General features: G+C 51.6%; 1 protein-coding gene across 4 annotated transcripts in view; it reads right to left on the reverse strand.

Annotated features, from left to right (window-relative positions):
- Nucleotides 1–1,656: 1,656 nt before the first annotated feature.
- Nucleotides 1,657–14,923, reverse strand: part of XPO6 (exportin 6) — a 61,379-nt gene continuing 48,112 nt past the window's right edge. For 3 of the 4 annotated variants that reach the window (XM_053276718.1, XM_053276717.1, XM_053276716.1), the window contains 8 exons: nt 14,271–14,460; nt 12,891–13,046; nt 11,027–11,141; nt 9,380–9,551; nt 8,140–8,301; nt 5,518–5,616; nt 4,092–4,322; nt 1,657–2,331 (listed from right to left, as the gene is read on the reverse strand). In XM_053276718.1, coding sequence (XP_053132693.1) covers nt 2,230–2,331; nt 4,092–4,322; nt 5,518–5,616; nt 8,140–8,301; nt 9,380–9,551; nt 11,027–11,141; nt 12,891–13,046; nt 14,271–14,460 — 1,227 coding nt within the window. In that variant the 3' untranslated portion in view covers nt 1,657–2,229. Of the gene's footprint in view, nt 2,332–4,091; nt 4,323–5,517; nt 5,617–6,502; nt 6,633–8,139; nt 8,302–9,379; nt 9,552–11,026; nt 11,142–12,890; nt 13,047–14,270; nt 14,461–14,923 lie in introns of those variants that run through there. The other variant, XR_008312038.1, reaches the window with a different exon arrangement.

Consider the following 14,923-nt stretch of genomic DNA (forward strand, 5'->3'; position numbering starts at 1 on the left):
AAGAGGAAGTACTTTTTCACACAGTGCATAATCAACTTATGGAATTCTCTGCCACTGGATGTGGGGATGGTCACTAACTTGGATGGCTTTTAAAAAGGGGCTTAGACAGATTCACGGAGGACAGGTCTTTCAAGGGCTACTAGTCTGGTGGGCTGTGGGCCACCTCCAGCCTCAGAGGTACAATGTCTCTCAATACCAGTTGCAGGGGAGCAGCAGCAGGAGAGTTGACCTGCTGTCACCTCTGGCCTGTGGGCTTCCCAGAGGCATCTGGTGGGGAACAAGATGCTGGACTAGAAGGGCCTTGAGCCTGATCCAGCAGGGATCTACTTATGTTCTAATTCCATGCATAGACTGATCACCACCACAGCGGTTAAAAGAATGAACTGGAAACCATCTGGTTCAAATATCACCTCTGTCATAAACACAACGGGGCTGCACAACTCCGGCCCTCCAACTGCTGTTGGACTACAACTCCCATCATCCCCAGCCACCGTGGCCAATTGTCAGGCGTGATCAGAAATATAGTCCAACATCTGCAGCAGTTTGTGCAGCCCTACACGAGGAGAATTAAGGCATTGCTGTCCCTCAACCTTAGTCAGTCATATTCAATCTGAGGATAGCCATAGCAGTCTTATAGGGCTGGTGTAAAGGTTACTGAGCATTCATGAGCCAGTGTGATGTAGTGGATAGGAACGTAGGAAGCTGCTTTATAAGCGTTTGTCCCTCTAGCTCAGGACTGTCTACCCGGACTGGCAGCAGCTCTCTAGGGTTTCAGAAAGGTCTCTCTCAGTCCTACCTGGAGATGCTGCCAGGGAGTGAATATGGGGCCTTCCCCATGCCGTAGCTGCAAGGCAGGGCTGCTCAACTTCGGCCCTCCTGCAGATGCTGGCCTACAACTCCCATAACCCCTGGCCTTGGCTTCATCTTAGCCTTTAGATTATTTTAATGAAAAGCAGCATATAAAATCAAATCAAATAAATAAGTCATCGTACCTAACCGGCCGTGTTCCCTGTAACAGGGATCCCCAGATGATCTTGCCTACAACTCTCATAAACTGTAGCCAAAAGCTACTGCAGCACGGGATGATAGGAGTTGGAGTCAACATTTGGGAATCCTCTTACAGGGAACACTGCTCACAGGGTTGTTGTGAAATCAAAATGTGTGTGTGTGGGGGGGGGAATCCCAACACCCTGAGTTTGTTGGAGCAAAGGCAAGATGCTGCACCATGTACACCACTCTGGGTTTCTTGGAGGATGAGCGGGATGTAAATGTAAAAATAAAAAATAAAGACACAAATGTGATAGATACGGAGAGAATGTAAACAAGGTGCCATATTTTCCTGAATCCAAGATTAGGTGTTTCCCCAAGTTCGTGGACATTGGAAATGGGGGGGGGGGTTGTCTGAAATCGAGAGTCCTCTTCCTTTTGGGGTAAATACAGGGTATAATTTTAAACGGGTCATCCTTAAATCCAGAGTAGTCTTCGATTCAGGTGAATACAGCACCACTAAAAGCAGTTTAGTAGCCCACACCAGCACACGGCCAGAAGGAAATGTCCACACTCTTTCTGCTGGCCCAATATCCCCAAACCCATCGCTCATTCCCTTCCTGCCCCTTCCAACAGCCTCCGAGGCAGCCAAGCAGAGCTCAGACCCGGTTAAAACAACCAAGTAAGCACTTTTTTATTATTTCCATTAAGCAGGTTTTAGTATCACAATGGAATGATGAGAAAAATGGTTTAAAAAAAACAAAAACCCAGGAGTCTCTCTCTCTCTCCAAATCCCCACAGACAGCAGGGAGGTTTCAAGGCAATTTAAAAACCAAGGAGGGGTGATGGGGGGGGGTGCCCCCCGCCTCCCCCGACAGCAGGGGTGGAATGATGCGAAGGTGGGAGACATGGGGAGTAGTCTTTGGCATGGCTGCCTCATGATTGGTGCACAGGACCGGTCACGGAAACCCGCAGATGCAGACTGAATGCCACGGCGTTAAGACAAGAGACACCCAGCGGGAGGAACGGCCCGTGGTTGGCCTTAAGAGGGCCTGCAGGGAACCGAGCTGCCGGCCCAGCCGCGGCGGACGGGCTGGGCTTGGGGTGAGAACGGAGGAAGAAGGAGCCTCCGCGCGCCGCGTCCTGCAGGGCTGGCGGGAGCAGGGGGCGGAGGCAGTGGCAACGCGAGGAGGACAGGTCGGCTCGTTCACGGCGTTTCGAACCCGAGTCTGGCGCCGAGAACTATAGCTTCACAGTCCCGGGGGGCAGGCTGTCGTTGCAGAGTCTGTAGTAGCGGAGGTCGTTCACCAGCCTGTGCACGTTCTGGGTAAACGACGGCAGATCCTGAGAGGAGGAAACCAGAACACAGGCAAGGTCACGGCAGAGCGGACGCCTCAAGTCCGAGCAGAGGGGAGTGGGGACGCTGGTTTGTGGGGGCAGAGGGCTGGTTACCCAAGGGGTGAGATGGAAACCAATGCTTTCGAGGGACATGGGAGGCGGTTTCCTGCGCTCCTTTGAGAGCTCTCCTCCCTCTCTTAAGGAGGTTGGATTGTGACAGAAGAAGAAGAAGGGGAAACTCAGGTGCAACCAGACGGTAAAGCTGGAGTTATGCGTGAAGACAATGCCACCAGACTGGTTTTGCTGAACCTCTGGACATTTGGAGAAACAGGCTTGCTTTCCAAACAAATCCTCGTTGCCTCCCAAAACTGATCCACTTGAAGGAAAATCATCTATCTATCTAATAAATATCCCACCCTTCCTTCAAGAAGGTTTGTCTTCACAACAACCCTGTGAGGTAGCTGAGGCTGAGAGCTTTGCAACTGGCCCAGAGTCACCCAGCGAGTTTCATGGCTGAATGGGGATTTGAACTCGGGTCTCCCCGGGCCTTAGTCCAGCACTCTAACCACTGCACCACCCTGGCTCTACACATCACTACAATCTGAGTGCCCAGAGATGCCAGGGATCGAACCTGGGACCTTCTGCATGCAAAGCAGATGCTCTGCCAGGTCAAATAACTGGTCCAACTCAGGCGAGTCTTGTCTATTTATTTATCTAACATATTTGCATATCGCCCACTACTGAACACTCATGGTGGTTTACAACAACAAAACAAACCTAAAAAATTTGAAGACAGTTAAAACCTATGAAAAGTTCAAATTTAAATAACGACCCATAAAAACCGATAAATAGCTAAGAAGCTTGGCTGAAGAAATGTGTCTTTAGTGGTTTCCTAGAAGAGGGAGGGAGCCGCTCTAGGCCCAGCAGGGAGCGCGTCCCACCGCTCTGGGGCAACGACAGAGAAGGCTGGCCTTTGAGTGGTCACCAGAAGAGCCAGCGGCCCCCTCCGATGAACCTCCCCGGAAGATCTTAATAGGCGGTGGGGTTCATAATGGTAGAAGGCATTAGGATCGCTTAATGGAGCAGTTCCTCAATCCGTGGATTCTACTGTATTTAGCGGCCGTTGGGAAAAAGCTGTGAGGCCACTAATGCCCAGATTACGGACTTCGGAGAGGTCACTCGGACTGCCAGAAGTTATACAAGATCCTTCTCAGGGTCGAGGCGGGGACCTGAGGCACACGAAGCGTATGCTGCTGCAGTACTGGACGAGGGCTCCTCCTTCCATGGCATCGGAGACAGACCAAGCGAGGGAGGCAATGGGCGCCGTGAGCCTTAAGCTACCAATGCAAATTCCACTCACGGCTTGGAAAGATAAATTCAGCAGGCATATACAGTCTAGGATCAGAGTTTCTTAACCTCGGGCCCCCAGATGATGTTGGACTGCAACTCCCAGGATCCCCAGACATGGCCTTTGCGGCTGGGGATCCTGGGAGTTGCAGTCCAACAACATCTGGGGGCCCAAGGTTAAGAAACCCTGGTCTAGGTGCTTTGCCCCTTTAAGAAAATTCTGGGGGGGGGGAGGCAGCTTTCACACTTCACATAAGCAGCATATGGAACTCTCTGCCACAGGATGTGGTGATGGCCACCAGCTTGGATGGCTTTAAAAGGGGCTTAGACAAAGTCATGGAGGGCAGGCCTATCAAGGGCTACTAGGCTGGATCGTCTTAGGGTGTCTGCTTGAATGGGGCAAGGTGTCCAAAGCTTACCCTGTCCATTTTGAAGTTCCTGCCAAGGACGCTTTTCTGGTTGGCGTCGATGCCGTCACAGCTGGCCAAGAACTCGGGCAGGAAGGCCGAGTAGAAGCTGTCGAAGTCCACAGAGGCCATGTTGTAGACGGCAATGCCGATCTCCTCCTGCAAGAGGTCGTGTGACTTGTGGACCAATACCTGAAGCAGCACGTTCACAAACTGAAAGAGCATGCCGGTCCGGAAGATCTTCTACAAGGAAAGAGGAGGGCTCAGTACGCAAGCCTGTGCTGATCAGGGACACAGAAACTGGGTGGTACTGGCTGGCTGGCTTCAGACCTGGCACAATAGTCTGTTTAGCCAGGCACCCTTTGGAATTCCAGCTGTGGAACTACAACTCCCAGCATCCCCAGCTGCAAAGGCCTTTGGCTGGGGATGCTGGGCATTGTAGTAAACACCATCTGGGATTTCGTTACAGGGAATACAGTTTCCTGCCCCTGAGCTAAGCCATGGATTCGAGTTATATCCGAACCAGCCGACAAACCATGATTTGTTTGGGACCATCAAACCAGGGTCTGAGACCACAGTTTGAAGCCAGCTTGAAAACCACAGTTTGTGCTTATTTTCTGTTATGCCTGAATCCAGGCCACTGGCAATCCTCAGTGCAAGCCACTGCTCTGCCTCAAGAGGCTGCTGCAGCATGGAGAAGGGAGCAAACTACCACCATGGCTTGCCGAAGGTATGCTGGGAAGCTCAAACCATGATGTGGGTTCTTAACCATGGCTAGTAAACCAAGGTTTCGACGGATTTTTGAACCCGGTCTCTATATGGAGGATGGCAGAGAGCGCCTTCAGAAGACCCTCCGTAATTCTTCTCGCAGGTCTGTTCTCAATGGCGCATGGCAGCTGCATTAGGCGACATCGCCTCTGTGGTGCCTATTCAGCAACCTGGATGCCAAGTTAGGAACACACATAAGAAGCCACGGCAACTAGGCCTCCAGTCACCGACAAAGCATGCTTGCTGTAGCAGGAGATTTAAGACTGTTAGCACGTGCCATCGTATGACTTTCTTAATGCAAATCTGGATTAAAAAACCTGCTATGAAGGTAACGCAACTGGCTGGAAGCCCTTGTTAACCCCTGCTAACTGGGCAAAGAGGCACCTTTTTAATGTGGTGATTCTCTTTATTTAGCAGGGGGAGAGCAACTGGCCCTCTCCACCCCCAGCACAGGACCTCCAGTGACTGTTGCTGGTGTCTATCTCATGTTTCTTTTTAGATTGTGGGCCACAGATGCTGGACTAGATGGGCTTCCTTGGGCCTGATAAAGCAAGGGCTGTTCTTCTGTAAAGCGGTCATTCCTGGCCTTGGGGTCTACCATCTCCTTCCAGCACTTGTATCAGCGGACCAGAGACACTGTTCGGACTGTAAATGGGGGCGTGGGGCTCACCTTGTGATACAGCTTCTGCTTTGTGTTCAGCGTCTCCAAGTAGAACAAGTTCTGCTTAAACAGGTGTATGTCAGGCTGCAGGAAGGACTGGCCGAAAGCCTACGGAACAGAAACACCTCTCAGGGCGCGCTTAGACAGGGTTGAGGTCCACAAGGACCGAATGCCAGCTCCACACCTTCCCCCGGCGCAGGCAGGGGCAGCGCCAAGGCAGACCCCACCCATCTCTCCAGTTTGAGGACCTAGCCCCAATCTGTGCAGCCCCACAGCTAGCCCAAGGTGTAAACCAACCAACCAACAAACAGGTGCTTTGTTGTCACTGTTGGACTGGGGTGAATGTTCATGGCTCTAGTTCCACAGGACCCTTGCCGTCCCATGAGGGCAGAAAAAAGGGGACTCTTCAAGGACATCCAGCAAAGAGCCAAACTAGGCTGTAGGGCTCTTCCACTAGTCGCTTGAGAGACAGCGTGGAGTAGTGGTTACAGCACTGAATCAGACCTGGATTCACATCCCCACAGCCATGATGCTCACTGGGTGACCGCTCCCCCGCAATAATAATTGTATATGATGTTTGTTGGGGGCTTATCGTACACGGCCGTAGGGGCCAGCACATCAGAACATAAACTTATAGGCCAAGTCTCAAACGATGAACACGGGGAGGAGCTCAACACAAGTCACCGCGGGCGACCAGTTCCAAGGGCAGAACTGGAGAGAGGCCAGCTCTGATTAGCTGCACGCGGGTTACAGGAATGGCCCCAGAGGCTGGACTCTGACCTCAGTGGCAGCCAGCTGGGAGGGAGGGAGAGAGAGAGGCAGGCAGGCAGGCATTCTGTGCCATGGAACACACTGAGAGAACATTAAATAGAAAAGCCTCTTCCCCAAAGATCATGGCCGGGCAGGGAAAGCCAGGGGCCAGAAGTACTTGGCCGGAGACGCCCACTGGGGAAGAGGCGGACAGACTTTGGCTCCTTCGGAATATTCGGCTTACATATTAATGGGAGGTGCTGTGCTTGGAGTAGGGAGAAGGGAAGAGGTGGCCAAGGAAGGCGATTCGCTCCGAAGTTGCCTGGCATGAGGAAATGACCGGCTCTCACTGGGTCCAAGATCAAGGAACGTGGCTGGGTACAGAGAGAGGAGAGGGGACCTCTTGCACAGCTGGCTGGGAGCACTAACCAGTGGCCATTGGCTTGCCTGTGCAGACTGTGAGAGGAAGCCATCTTTTCATGTTATTTGCTATCAGGGTCCCCAGCCTTTTGAAAGTGTGCCCCTTCTGTCTCAGATCTTCAGCTCAGGTGCGCACACGCGCACACACGTTACAGTTAGGAGACAGGCTACTCCCTCACTGGCTTACATCCAGATTCAGTTACACACGAGTATCCCCAACAAAATTAATACTTGCCCTATTAATTTCAATGCGAGTACCCATGAGTAATTTAGTCTGGATACACGTGCATAAACACACACATCTAAGTGTTACCATTAGAGAAGTGGGCAACCACAGTCACTGGCTCGCACGCAGAGTTGCTAATAATGATCATTGAAATCCACTGATCCTGCTAATTTTCTGAAGCCTGTCAGTCAGGCTGGGGTATGCTGAGCAGAAGAGGAGGGTCATCACTTTCCTCCCTCCCCTTCTGCTGCGGGGGGTGGGGTGGGGTAGGAGGACACAGGGTACCTCCTCTTGGGAATCCCTGTGCTAGATAAAGCATGCAAGAACTTCTTCTGTTGAAAAATGGTATATGCATATGGACCAGTCCGTGCTTGGCAGGAAAAGCAAGTTACTGGTGCTCTTGGCTGGCAGGTTGGTCTGAACACCTGGGCGCAGAGGGGGCTCGGCATTCCTTACTTATCACCACACATCCGTAAGGTGGAGCTTTAGGAACACAGGAAGCTGCCTTGACCGAGTCAGAGTCTTGGTCCGTCTCGCTCGGTATGGTTGACCTTGACAAGCAGGGTTTCTCCCCAGTTGCAGGCAGGAGATTTCTCTTAGTCCTACCTGAAGATGCTGCTAGGGATTGGGGCTGGGGCCTTCTGCAGACAGAGCAGATGTTCTTCCACTGAGCCGTGACTCCCTTCCCCGCAAAATCTCAAGCAGCCGCCTTCTACTGAGTCAGACCATTGGTCCATCTAGCTCAGTACTGTCTATGCCAGGGCTGCTCAACTTTGGCCCTCCTGAAGAGGTTGGCCTACATTTCCCATAATCCCTGGCTATTGGCAAATGTGGCTGAGGATTATGGGAGTTGTAGTTCAAAGACAGTGGGGGGGGGAGGGCGAAGTTGAGCAGGCCTGGTCTGTGCCCATCCCCACACATCATGGTCAAAACACAAAATTGTATTAAGCACTATTGTTTCTGAAAAGGTCTTGCTTCTTTAAAATATATATATCTATGGGGTATACACACAAGTGCTCATATGCATCCCCAGCCCTCGCATGTCACATGTCGACTCGCCCCAAAGCGGCTGTGTCCTTGCAGCTGTTTAGTCCCAACATTCAACCAGGACTGCTTATGTTAAAAGCACAAGGAGTGTGTTGCTGCCGAGTTAAGGAAAAGGCTCATTTCGCCCAGAGACGGCTGGGCACTCCCAAGCAGGGCACGGCCGTGCTAGTCCCTGGCTGTTCAAATACCTGCATGATGGCACTGAACTGGCCTTGGTTCTCCATCTGTTCGTCGGCGACCCCTCGCTGGACACTGGCCAGGACGTTGGACTTGAAGAAGTACCGCCAGCTGTGGTGGAGGATCCGGAAGAGCAGCTCAAAGAGTTCTGCCTTCACATCAGGAGAGGATCGCTTGGGGATGCGGAAAGATACAGTCATTGGAACGGCGCGTCTTTTCAACATAGCTCAAGGGAAATGGATAGAGAAGTTCGTTCCAGAACAGCTGGCACCCAAGGGCTAACTCTCTAACCTTTAGAGTCCTAAATGGCTTGGGACCAGGTTACCTGAGAGAGCGCCTTGCCCCATATGTTCCAACCTGGACGTGGTGGCTACTAGGGAGAGGGCCTTCTCAGTGGTGGCCCCCTGTGTCCGGAATAGCCTGGCTTCATCACTTTGTTCTTTTAGATGCCAGGTCAAGACCTTTTCGTTCACACAGGCCTTTTAAATTCTGGTTTTCAGATCTGACCTAATCTTTAATTTTAAAAATGAGTTCTTTAAACTAATGTGCCCATTCTGTTGCAAATCTTTGGCTCAGGTACCCCAGAGAGAAAACACACTTGATTATGCACACTCGAATTTCAACGCTACAGTTATGAGACAGGCTACTCCAGTCGCTGGCTTACATCCAGACTAAGTTGCACACGAGTGTCCCCAGTGAAAAATAGGACAAGCAAGCTTGCCCCATGGATTTCAATCAGACTTCTTAGCAGCACCTTAATCTGGATACAACTGAGTGCCTGGGGTAGTCCGTCTCAGAAATGTAACATTTAATAGTGTGAGTATGTACACACATATACAAAGTGTTAGAGTTAGGGAGACAGGCTACTCCAGTCACTGTCTAACAGCCACACTAAGTTACTCATAAGCAGTCTTATTGAAATTAATGGGATAAGTAAACTTAATGTTCTGATGCCTGTCAGTCAAGCTGAGGGGAGGGGTTTGCTCACCCTGCTATCAGAGCAAAGAGGCACCTTTTGGAAGTGGCAATTCTCTTTATTGAGCAGGGGGAGAGCAGCTGGCCCTATCCAGCCCCAGCACAGCATGGACTTTGGCCACTGAGAATGATGGGTCACCAATGCTGTGGGCCTACAACTCCCCAGTTCGAGAACCCTGGGCTTATCCTCCATTTTGCCCCACGGTGCAGATGCTGCGGAGGCTCTCTCCTCCCCACATTCTCCTGGGGATGTCACTGGCCCCAGAAGGACCCTACCTCGGCAACGATGGGGTAGACCTGCTCCATGCAGAGCGAGATGATGCTGGGTAAGAAAGGCTTGAAGACCTGGCCGGGCTCTTGCACCACCACCTGGAGGATCTTCAGGAACTTCTCCACCACTCTGCAGCCGGTGCTGCCGTCATGGAGGATGCTCTCCACCAGCTGCTCTCTAGGGTACAACACAGGGAGTCAGTGACCTCCTCCCCAGGGAACTTCACAGCTGCACTTAAGTCTAGGCTCGTGGTCTAAAGAGCAGGGAGCACAGGGCAAGGGTCATGAGCGGGGTTCTCAGACCTGGGCCCCCAGGAGTCACTGGACTTCAAATCCCATCATCCTCAGCCACAACGGCCCAGATGTTGGGTTCCAACATCCAGCAACATCTGGGGACCCAACTTCGAGAGACCCTGGTCAGCCAAACCTGCAGAAAGCTGAAAGTACTGCAAAGCCATCACCTCCTCTTCATCTCTAGGAGTGGAGACCTTAGACGTCACAGTGAGCATTTGAAGGGAGAAGAGCTGGTCTTGTGGAGCAAGCACGGGTTGTCCCCTTTGCTAAGCAGGGTTTGCTCTGGTTTGCATTTGGAAAGGAGACTCCATGTGCAAGCACTGCAAGAGATCCTCCTTAGAGGACGGGGCCGCTCTGGGAAGAGCACCTGCAAGCTTGCATGCAGAAGGATCCAGGTTCCCTCCCTGGCAGCATCTCCAAGACAGGGCTGAGAGAGACTCCTGCCTGCAGCCCTGAAGACGCTGCCAGTCTGCGTGGACAATACTGAGCTAGATGGACCAAGGGTCTGACTCGGGATGAGGCAGCTTCCTGGGTCTCCCCAGATGGTAGCAACCACCCCAGCTGGCTCACGTGCTAAAGGCAGCGTGGGCATCCTGCAGGCTTTCGAGCCCTCACGAGACATCAGGGAAAGGGTGCTGCATCCTTGGAACCCTGAAGGAGGGGGCTGTGGTTGTGTGCACTGCAGGGCCAGTGGAGGACCTGCCTGGGCATCGGGGCCCTGGCAACTGCCTGAGGATGCCACAAGCCGATACAAAGCCCGATGGGAAGGACTTAGAATCCCGCAAAGGCTTAACCCAGGGCTAATCATCATAATTCCCAGAGCCTTAGGGGAAAAGAGAACCAGCTCACTTACAAGAGCATCCCACATTTTGCTAGGCTCCTTTGGGTCAGCTCTGTAGGGGTCGTTTTTCTGCACAACTGCTTCTCTTGGAAGGTATACCTCCATCCAAGTGCAAGAGCCATTGTGGTGCAGTGGGTAGAGCAGGGGAAGGCAACCTTGGATCTCCAGCCATTGTTGAACTACAACTCACCATCCCCAGCCACAACAGCGGTCGGGGGTGATGGGAGTTGTAGTTCAACAGCTGGAGAACCAAGGTTGCCTACTCTTGGGTTAGAGTGTTGGATGAGGACTGGGGGAAATCTGAGTTCAAATCCCCGTTCAGCCATGAGAAACTCCCTGGAGACCTCAGGGCCAGTCACTTCTGTCTCAGCCTTAGCCTACCTCACAGGATTGTTGTAAGGGGTAAACATAAGCATGGACACTGCTCTGGGCTGCGTGGAGGAAGAGCAGGATATAAAAAGTTTTTTTATAAAGAGATGCCCTTTCCCATCAAGTATCAGGAGAGGCAAGTACGCTACCTGGTGAACATGTTGAGGAACGTCTGGATGACCTGCTCAGTGAAGGGCACACCCATCTGCACCCTCAGTCCTTGGAAGAGGGTGAGGAAGAAGCTCAGCATCTCGTCCGTCACATCTGGGGAACAGGGAAGGGAAGGAGGAAAAGAGAAAGTTGCGAGCGCTGTGAATTTTTTGACAAGCAGGAGTCACGTTTGCTATTTGATACTCCCAGTTGACAGCCGGAAGATCTCCCACTGTGCAGCTGAATCCTTCGCTTTCCTCTCCTGCCAGAAATGGATAGCCAAGTATCTGATGAAAGGGTTCTGAGTATCCTCAGCTTAACACCACAACCCCATGGTAAGCAACTGGATTCGCTCCTGGAATGTTTCATCATCTCCTGATCTGAGGCTCACATTAACAATGCAGGGTAAAAAGGAGTGGTGGCGAGGGTAAGGGTTAGTTCAAATCTCACACCCACCCCTAGACCCATTTCGCTTGCCACTCATTTCAACCAAGCATGGGCAGGGCCCAGCTGCACAGCACGATCCAATGCAATTGTACCAGAAATAAACCTCAGGTTCAATTGGGCTTACTCTCACACAGGCGCGCCTAGCAAGGCAACCTTGGTCTAGACTTGAATCTCCGGGCAGTGATTTGGAAAGCCTGATTTAGGCAGGGACAAAAGAGGTACTGCTGATTCTGGAAGCATAAACACTCATGGTATGCAGAGATCTGCCATATGGAGCAGGAGCTCTCAAATTCGGATGCCCAGATGTTAGTGGCCTAGAAAATCCATCATCCCCAGGCCATTGTGGCTGGGGATGATGGGAGTTGTAGTCCAGCAACATCTGGGGACTCAGGTTTTAGAGCCCTGGCAGTAGAGTCAAACTCAAGTAGGTTTGCTTCTGCACCGTGTTATACTGGAGAGAGAAGTACTGCCGAATCTGCAGTCTCAGTAACAAACCCCTTTGCAGTCCACGTGAGGCTATCCCAGCTCCTTCATGGGTCAGAGCTACTGAAACTATTCTACATTTTTGTCCAAAGACTCAGATGCCTTTTCAGACAACTGTAGCCAAAACACTGTGCTGAGGGATTCAGCAGATGGGCGCTTTGAGCAGTCAAAGCTTTCCTGGAGGGACCTCTCTCTCCTCTAACCAAGAACGAGGTCAGGAACCTAGGAAGCTGCTTATACCGAGTCAGACCATTAGTCCATTTAGCTCAGTATTGTCTACATTGACTGGAAGTACCTCTCCAAGGTTTCAGGCAGGAGTCTCTCCCAGCCCTACCTGGAGATGCTGCCAGGGATTGAACCTGGGACCTCTTGCATGCAAGATGCTCTACCATTGAACTAAGGCCTCATCCCCTAAGGCAGAGATCCTCCACGTTGGGCCCCCAGATGTTCTTGGACTTCAACTCCCATAACCCCCAGCCAAAGGCCACTGGGCCTGGGGATTATGGGAGTTGAAGTCCAAGAACATCTGGGGGCCCAACATTGAGGATTCCTGCCCTAAGGGGAATATCTTAACAGCACTCACATGTAGTCACACACCCAAATGCAAACCAAAGTAGATCCTGTTCAGCAGAGAGGACAATTCATGCTTGCTACCACAAGATCAGCTCTCCTCCCCCAACTAGCTAGACAGTCCAGTAACTTGCATGCCGCCATCTTGATTACGGATGACCACGCTCAATGTAGTTGATGGGCAGATGTGGGAGGAATCAAAATGGTGGCACCCAAGTGGCCACCCTGATTTCATGGGTCTTCTTGCTCAGGAGGGCCAAGTACAGGCAAGAGTTTGGCAACTTGGAGGTTCTATCCAACAAGGATCCCCAGTGTAGATTTACTGCATTACTCACAGCAGTGGAGAGTGCTCTGTGGTTATACCTGACTGATGAATGAAAGCTGGGAAGAGGGCTAGTGAGACCTGCACCGACTCCTGCAGCGACTGGTAACAGATCTGGCGGGACTTGGTGGCTTCTCCAGAGATGCTCTCCACAATATCTTCCAAGACACTAAGCGTCTGATGGATGGTGACCTTAGCTGCAAAAACCAGAGTAAACTTTAACAGGTACCCCAAGGCACTGAGAAAAGAGGCAGCAAGCCAGGAACTCCTGAACTGTTTCCACAGAGTTCTTAATTTCTGCCACACCTCCGAATTTAGCGCAACTGAATCACAAAGCTATGCCAACGCAGAGGTGCAGTGGAATTCCCCATCCTTGGAGAAGCACATCCAGAATGTGACTCATGGGGAAACACAGGTGGACTCCTGCCAAAGCAGCAAACACCCAGGGCTTGGACCACAGCTGTAATACAAGACAGACAAGTGGGGCAAGGCAGAGTGCTGGGTGGACGGCGCTGTCTGACCCAGCTCCTCTCTCCCAGATGATCACTTCCTCCCCCCTCCAAACAGTGTTCCCTCTAACAGGGATTCCCAGATTTTATTGACTACAACTCCCAGAACCCTCAGCTGCAATGTCTTTTGCTTGGGGATTCTGAGAATCCCCGTTAAAGGGAACACTGACCTTACTTCCCCCCTCGCACACGCTCACAAAACAGGAGCATGCAGAGCTTCTGAACTAGGATGGAACACTTCAAATTATCTCTCCCCCCACCCCCACAAGAAATACTTTGAAGCAACATCCTTTCTAGCAACAGCTCTATGGTAAGGGAGACTTAGCACATCCCTCCTAGTAACACCTCTATGGTAGGGGTAGCAGCTGTTAGTAGCTACTCCTGCCAAGTGAGCAGAGAGGCACCTTTTAAAGTGGCAGCTCTTATATTTAGCAGGGGGAGAGCAACTGTCCCTGTCCAACCCCAACACAGCATCCCTCCAGTGGCTGTTAGTGGTGCTTAACATGTGCTTCTTTTCCAACTGAGAGCACCTTTGCGGGACAGGGAACCATCTTGGTTGGTTGGTTTCATATGCAAAACGCGTTGAGAACTTGGTTGAAAAGTGGCAGGTCAATATTCATGGCTGCGGTTGTATGGTCAGGGAGGCTTACAGTTAGAGCTGCCATGCCCCCCGGAATTCTAGGTCTAACCCGGATTTTAAGCCTCTCACCCAGATTGCTTAGCCTACCCAGATTTCAGCTTTCATTTAAAAAAAGAAAAAGAAAGCTAAGTGTTAGCCCTTGTAGAAGCGGCGTTATGGGGCAAAAGGTGCAATCACTGTTCTACTCAAGAATTATTTTCAAGCCTATTAACATAATATGCAAATTAGGCCCCACCAGATTGGGCAAGCCAGAATATGGCAACCCAACTTACTGCCGTCTTGCTGCGCTTTCCTCTGGGGCAGGATGGCACTGGATTTCAGGCTGCGGTAATCCCTGGTGAGGGCCGAGATGAGGCTGGAGTGGTTCGTCGAGCGGATTGCCCACTGCTGCTCACACTCGGGGAGGTTTGGCCACGGCAGCAGCAGGATATTGGAGAGTGCTCGGCACACCAGTATCTGAGCCTGCAGAGGAAGATGGACCAGACAAGCCAAAGGTCATGAGTTTATGGAGGGGGGTGGGGGAAGAGGGAGTGTAGAAAGCTGTCTCATCCCGAGTCAGACCACTGGTCCATCTAGCTCATGACTGTCTACACTGACTGGTAGCAGCTCTCCAAGCAGTGGGGTTTCCCAGCCCTACCTGGAGATGCTGCCAGGGACTGAAGCTGGGATGCAGGTGCTCTAACCACTGAGTTACGACCCACCCCTAAAAGTTTCCTATGTTGTGTCGTGGAACAGAGGCAGCTCCGAACCACCCTTGAGCAGGCAAAACTGCTCATTAAACAGCAAATTTTGGATTCTGAGTGGCAAACTGACCTTAGCAAGGTCTCAAAATTCTATATTACAGCGCAGAGACTTGGTTTCTGCAATGCCTTATTTTGCTCAGTTGGAGATTCCTAAGTATAGAAGAGCGTTTACTTTAGCCCGC

Source organism: Hemicordylus capensis, chromosome 13 (genome assembly GCF_027244095.1).
Source record: "Hemicordylus capensis ecotype Gifberg chromosome 13, rHemCap1.1.pri, whole genome shotgun sequence".
Taxonomy (NCBI): domain Eukaryota; kingdom Metazoa; phylum Chordata; class Lepidosauria; order Squamata; family Cordylidae; genus Hemicordylus; species Hemicordylus capensis.